General features: G+C 34.0%; 1 protein-coding gene across 1 annotated transcript in view; it reads right to left on the reverse strand.

The window, feature by feature from the left end:
- Positions 1–3,511: 3,511 nt before the first annotated feature.
- The window catches only part of LOC122248233 (uncharacterized), a 14,472-nt gene continuing 10,483 nt past the window's right edge, over positions 3,512–7,500 (reverse strand). The window contains exons 8-9 of the mRNA XM_086551777.1: positions 5,436–5,555; positions 3,512–3,745 (exon numbers count right to left, since the gene is read on the reverse strand). Coding sequence (XP_086407903.1) covers positions 3,512–3,745; positions 5,436–5,555 — 354 coding nt within the window. The remainder of the gene's footprint in view (positions 3,746–5,435; positions 5,556–7,500) is intronic.

Here is a 7,500-nt window from a genome sequence, read left to right on the forward strand (position 1 = left end):
CAAAGCAACGTTATCTAATACCTCACCTGTCAATACCTCATAAAAGAAAAAAAAACTAGAGAGATCGTGAAAAAAAAAAATCTTAATCTACACTCACCTGTCTAAAAAGCCTCATACAAGAGAGAATAAAAAAAACTTATACTAATCCGTCCCGTCACTGTCAAGAGCCTCGCGTAAAGAAAAATAAAAATAAAAACTGATCTATCCCTCACGTCTGAGCAACGATCCTCATAAAACAGATAAAAAATAACTTATCTATCACCTCACCTGTTTCGAAAGAAGCCTCAATAATGAGAGAAAAAAAAAGAAAAAAAACTTATCTTTCGGGGGGAGGCGGGGTTGTTGTGGCTCACATGCTCTGTCAAGAAGCGCTCATGAGAAGAACGAGAGAAAAGAGGAAAAAAAAAATAAAAACTTATCTGTACACTCACCAGGAGAGCTTGTGCAGAGGGCAGCATAAAGAGAAAAAAAACAAATAAAAAAAAAACAATAAGCGAAAAGCTCGTTATCTAAGTCTATGCCTCACTGGTCGTTACAAGCCGTCATAAAGAAAACAAAAACTTATTAAATGTTTCCTCGTCTCACCTGTCAAGCCTCATAAAGAGAAAAAAAAAACTTATCTATCCCTCACCACTGGTCCAGCAGCCTTCTAAGAGGCAAAAAAAACTTTATAGCTATCACTCTGCACTGTGGGCAATTTATCACTCACCCTGTCAAGCTCATAAAAAATCACGTCAGTTAAAAAATTAGCTGTACAACTTAGCAACTATTCAGTCTTTGGTTGCTGTCAAGGAGTGGTCACCCTATAAAGAGGAGAGAAAGAGCAACTTATCTAGCACGTCTTTCCACTACTTCAATGTCCTCATATTAAAAAAGTCTAACTTATCTGTCACTCTTGGAGCACCTGGTTAAGCTTGTCAAGCCTCATAAAGAGAGAAAAAAAAAACTTATCTATCACTCACCTGTCAAGCCTCATAAAGAGAAGAGAGAAGTAAAAAAATTATCTGCACTTTGTTTACTCATCCTGTCAACCTCATATATAAGCTGAGAAAAAAAAAAAAAAAAAAAAAACTTATCTATCACTCACCTGTCAAGCCTCATAAAGAGAGAGAGAAAAAAAAAAAACTTATCTGTCACTCACCTGTCAAGCCTCATAAAGAGAAAAAAAAAAACAAAAAACTTATCTATCCCTCACCTGTCAAGCCTCATAAAGAGAAAAAAAAACAATTATAAAAAACCCTTTTCTATATATCCCCCCGACACCTGGTCAAGCCATCATAAAAGATGGAGAACTAAAAACTATCTTCTATCCGCTTCACGCCCTCAGCTCTTCAAGCCTCATAAAGAAAAAAAAAACTTATCTGTCACTCACCTGTCAAGCCTCATAAAGAAAAAAAAAACTTATCTATCACTCACCTGTCAAGCCTCATAAAGAAAAAAAAAACTTATCTGTCACTCACCTGTCAAGCCTCATAAAGAAAAAAAAAACTTATCTATCCCTCACCTGTCAAGCCTCATAAAGAGAAAAAAAACAAAAAAACTTATCTATCCCTCACCTGTCAAGCCTCATAAAGAGAAAAAAAAACAAAAAAACTTATCTATCCCTCACCTGTCAAGCCTCATAAAGAGAGAAAAAAAAACTTATCTGTCACTCACCTGTCAAGCCTCATAAAGAGAAAAAAAACAAAAAAACTTATCTATCCCTCACCTGTCAAGCCTCATACAGAGAAAAAAAAACTTATCTATCACTCACCTGTCAAGCCTCATAAAGAAAAAAAAGACAACTTATCTATCACTCACCTATCAAGCCTCATAAAGAGAGAGAAAAAAAAACGAAACAATACAAGAAGACAAAAACTTATCCTTCATTTCTGTGAGGGGGTATATTTTTTGGTGTTGTTTTTGTGGTAGGTTTTTTGGATTGGTTATGTCGGGTGGCATAGGGGGGGGGGGTGAGGTAATACATGATTTTAGTGTTATGGTTTAGTCTTAAGTGTGTTCAAATATGTTTGTTGATTAGAAAGTGTGTGTTGTTATTGATTCAATTATTGAAGTTGTTATATTGGTTGTGTGGTGTGTGTAGTTGGTTGGTACCATCTGTTGTATTCCACATAGCGTGTTCCCTTGGTCTGGGGGGTCCTCCCGGCTGGTGGTTCTGACCACCTTTCCTGCTTCCGTTGTCTAGTGGGACGGGTATAGTTCTCTAGATTAGAGCGAGTAGCGGTGTGGGTGGTGTGCAATTGAATATGTGTGTTTTTGCGGCGGTATAAGTGAGATATTTGGTTAGTAGTGTGGAAAGGGTACGTGGTAGTGTGGTAGTGAAGATCCGGGGGATTGACAGATATTCGTGTAAGCATATGCTGGAGTGGGTAGATTATAAATTGGGTGTAATGTAGTGTGTGTGTGTTAGTTGGTGGTTGTTTGATTAGGTGTGTTGTTGGTGGTTGTGATGTTATTATATGTGTGGTGTGGTTAGGTTAGTGGTGTGGGGTTGATTGTGATGGGGTGTGGAGGGGTTTGGTGTATTGTGTTGATTTGGTTATTGTTGGTGGTTGTGTAGTAGTGTGTATGATAATTAGTGTGTAGTTGTATTTTGTGTGTGTTTATTAGGAGGTAGAAGATTGTTTTAAATAGTTGTTGTGTATGAATGTATGTTAGTTGGGTTGTGGGTGTTTGGTGTATAGATAAAGTTTAAGTTGTGGGTCTTGTTGTATGTAGAAAGGGGTGTGGGGATATGGAGTTGTTGGATAGGGTTCTTGTAATGATAATATGGTGTGTGGTCTGTGTTTAGTAGTGTATTTGATAATGTGTCTTCGGGAAGGTTTCTATAGTTTATATGTATATTGGGGAAGTGGGTTGGGTGTATGTGTTGTTGTCATGTGTTTAAGGACTTTAGGGATGGTGTGGTCCATGTGTTTACAGGACTTTGGTATGTGGTTTTGAAGGTGTTCGTTTTATGTGATTTATGTCGGGTGTGTTGGTATGTGTCTCCTGGTTGTTGTTAATGTAAGATCAAGTTGAATATTTATGTAAACTCCGATGTGTGTGATGTTGTTGTTCCCGGGAGGGTTTGTTCAACAAAGATGATGAAGTTAGTGAGTGCATTTTATAGGGGGTTGGTTGATTGTGTTTGAGATGTGTCTATATTACATGTTGTTTGTGTTGTGTGGCATAATTGATGATTTGTAGTTTATAATGGTTAATAGGTCTATATTTGTGGTTATGGTGGGTGTGGTGTTTGGTGCTTATGGCTTGGTCTAGAGTAAGGAGTTTATATTATGTTCTGTGCAGAGATCATGAGGAGTTTGGCCATGTAGTTGGTGGACAATGCTTTGGGTGTGTGTGAGGCGGGTGGGGGTGTTATGGTTAGTATGTATATGTCGTATATTAACTGAGTGAGATGTGAGGGATGGGGGCTGTGTTTGGGGGGCATGAAGTGTTTGTAGATAGTACAGGCTCAATCATGAGCTTTATCTAGGGTTTAATAGTTACGTTGAGTAGAACAGATGTGTTATATAATGGTGTCTGTGTTTTGTTTAATTGGTATAAGAATGTTTAAAAATGTAATTTTTAAGAAGTGCAGAAACGTGTCAAGCCTCATCTGACACAAGATCCCAAGTATGTCCACACAGTCCTCTTCCAACAGCTGATTGATGGCCATGCTGATAGCGATGAAGCAACCGCTGCGCCCGATGCCAGCTGAGCAGTGCACGATCACGGGTCCGCGGGCGTTTCCGGCGCCAGTCTGAGAGGGGGGAGGAGGGGGAGGGGAGGGGGTTAATGGGCTGTGGGGGTTGTGGTTGTTTTAGTAGATTTGTAGATTTTGTGATTTGTTTGTCATGGCGTTCTGTTTGTTTGTTTGTTTGTTTGTTTGCTTCTTCTCTCTCTCTTTCTCTTTGCGTCACTATAATATGTAGTTATATGTATATATATTTAAATATATATATATTATATATATAATATATATAATATATATATAATACATATATATGTATATATACCTACGTATGTATGTATATATATATATACTATATATAGGTATAATATGTATATATAATATATATATATATATATATATATATATATAACTATATACATATATATATAATATATATACATATATATATATATATATAATAATTATATATATATATATAGTGTGTGTGTGTGTGGTGTGTGTGTGTGTGTTTGTATGTTGTAAGTATGTTATTATATATATATATATATATATAATTAATATATATATATATATATATATATATATATATGTATATATATATATATATATATACATATATATATATCATATGATATATATATGTATATATATATATATATAAATTTATGTATATATATGTATGTATATGATTTTTTATATATATATATATAAATATATATACATATATATATATATATAATATATATATATATATATATAGATATATATATATATATATATGTAAGTATGTATATATATATGTATATATATATATATATATATATATATATATATAATATTATATATGTATATATATACGTATTATGTTTATATATATATAAATATATATATTATATATATATATATATATATATATATATTATAATATATATATGTATATATATAAATAATTTATATATACATATGTATATGTATACATATGTATATATATATATATACATATATATATATATACGTATATATATATATATATATATATATATATATATATATATATATATATAGTTTCTTATATGTGCATCTACCCTTTAGAAAAAAAATATATATATAAAATGGCACTTGTGTTATTCTTAGTCTTAAAACTTAGACTTGTCGCTTCTAAGCAGAATGTAAAATCCCCCAAAAGGGACAGAGGAAGAGGAAGGAAAGAAAGACAAAGACAAAGGAAAAGAGAATGAGAAACAAAAAATGAGACAGGGAGAAAGAGAAAAGAAAGGGGACGAGAGACAAACATAAAAAAAAAAATGTGACAGACAGAGAACGACAAAAGAAGAAAACAAAAAAACAAAGAGAATAACAAAAGAAAAGACTCCACCATCAATCATCATCGCCAAAAAAAAAAAAAAAAAAAAAATCTTACTTTCCAAACAATACGCAATAGAGGGGGAAAATAAAGACAAACCAAAGAGAATGAAAAAGACAAAAAAAAAAAAAATAATAATAAATAAAAAATCCAAAAATCTTACTTTCTAAAACAATACGCAATAGAGGAAAAAGTAAAAAAAAAAAAAACAAAAAAAAACAAAGAGAATGAAAAAGCCAAAAAAAAAAAATAATAATAATAATAATAATAAATAAAAAATCCAAAAATCTTACTTTCTAAACAATACGCAATAGAGAGGAAAAAACAAAAAATAAAGACAAACCAAAGAAAAAAAAGAAAAAAAAAATCTCAAAGCACAACCTCCAAACTCACTTTCCTGACGTGGTCGACCTCGAGAGACATGGCGAGGAGCTGGTCGGGTTCCGTGGGCGTCTTGTGGTCAGGCCAGGCGGTATACCAAAAGTGGAGGGTCTCGTGGACTTCCTCCCGACGCTGGCGAAGAGGGGGGGGGGGGATTAGAGGGGTGAGATTGGCTTCGGGGACATGGCGGGGGGGGGGGGGGGGATAGCTATTTCAGTGAGAAATAAGAGCGATTGTGGGAGGGGGGTGGGGTGGGGGGGTTCCGTGGTCTTTGGTGATGTGGGTGTTCATTGTTTTTGTTGTTTTTATGGTTATTATTATTATTATTGGGATGAGCATGATGAGGGTTATCATTGTTTTTATGGTTATTATTATTATTATCAGGATGAGGATGGTGATTATAACTACTACTACTACTAGTATTGTTGTTATTATCATCATTGCCATTATTATAATTACCATCATCATTATTACTATCATTATCTTAATCATCATCATCATCATCATTACATAACAATGGCTCCTCAAGCGCTTAGTCGCCAAGGAGCCTCTTAGTAAGTTTTTTTTTATTTCCATCACAATTATCATCGGTACTAACATTATCATTATCAAGAAATGTTGTAACCAGATGAAGTTAGATAAGCCTAGTAATTGACTCCTAGGTGACTAAGCCCTCGTGGAGCCATCTATGTGTAAAAAAAATCATCAAACAAAACCATAGTGAATAGTAAATACTAGGACACTGTAAAATGCATTCACTGAATTACTCAGTCACAAGGACGCTCGCTGAATTTTAAAAAATGAGAGAAAATGATGAATTGAATATTCAAAGATTAATCTTAAAGTAAATGATATCTTTAGAACCAAGCGGATACCATCACTAAGAAGAATGTAAACAAACCGAATCGACCGGACTTTCAAAATTAGACTTCATCTCGTTCAAAAGCCAGGAGCCAAAAGCCAGAAGCCAGAAGCTAGTACTTATTAACCAATAGCCAGTACTTATTAACCAATAGCCAGTACTTATTAACCAATAGCCAGTACTTAGTAACCAATAGCCAGTACTCATCAACCAATAGCCAGTACTTAGAAACCAATAGCCAGTACTTATTAACCAATAGCCAGTACTTAGTAACCAATAGCCAGTACTTATTAACCAATAGCCAGTACTTATCAACCAATAGCCAGTACTTATCAACCAATAGCCAGTACTTATTAACCAATAGCCAGTACTTATTAACCAATAGCCAGTACTTATCAACCAATAGCCAGTACTTATTAACCAATAGCCAGTACTTAGTAACCAATAGCCAGTACTTATTAACCAATAGCCAGTACTTATCAACCAATAGCCAGTACTTATCAACCAATAGCCAGTACTTATTAACCAATAGCCAGTACTTATCAACCAATACCCAGTACTTATCAACCAATAGCCAGTACTTATTAACCAATAGCCAGTACTTATTAACCAATAGCCAGCACTTATTAACCAATAGCCAGTACTTATTAACCAATAGCCAGTACTTATTAACCAATAGCCAGTACTTATTATCAAATAGCCAGTACTCATTAACCAATAGCCAGTACTCATTAACCAAAAGTCAGTACTTATTATCCAATAGCCAGTACTTATTAACCAATAGCCAGAACTTAGTAACCAATAGCCAGTACTTATTAACCAATAGCCAGAACTTATTAACCAATAGCCAGTACTTATTATCCAATAGCCAGTACTTATTATCCAATAGCCAGTACTTATTAACCAATAGCCACTACTTATTAACCAATAGTCAGTACTTATTAACCAATAGCCACTACTTATTAACCAATAGCCACTACTTATTAACCAATAGCCACTACTTATTAACCAATAGCCAGTACTTATTAACCAATAGCCACTACTTATTAACCAATAGCCAGTACTTATTAACCAATACCCAGTACTTATTAACCAATACCCAGTACTTATTAACCAATAGCCAGTACTTATCAACCAATACCCAGTACTTATTAACCAATACCCAGTACTTATTAACCAATAGCCAACCGACAATGCCTAATAGTCAGTAGCCAA

This window comes from Penaeus japonicus, unplaced genomic scaffold (assembly GCF_977035675.1).
Source record: "Penaeus japonicus unplaced genomic scaffold, GWHDUDI00000001_assembly GWHDUDI00000025, whole genome shotgun sequence".
Lineage (NCBI taxonomy): Eukaryota > Metazoa > Arthropoda > Malacostraca > Decapoda > Penaeidae > Penaeus > Penaeus japonicus.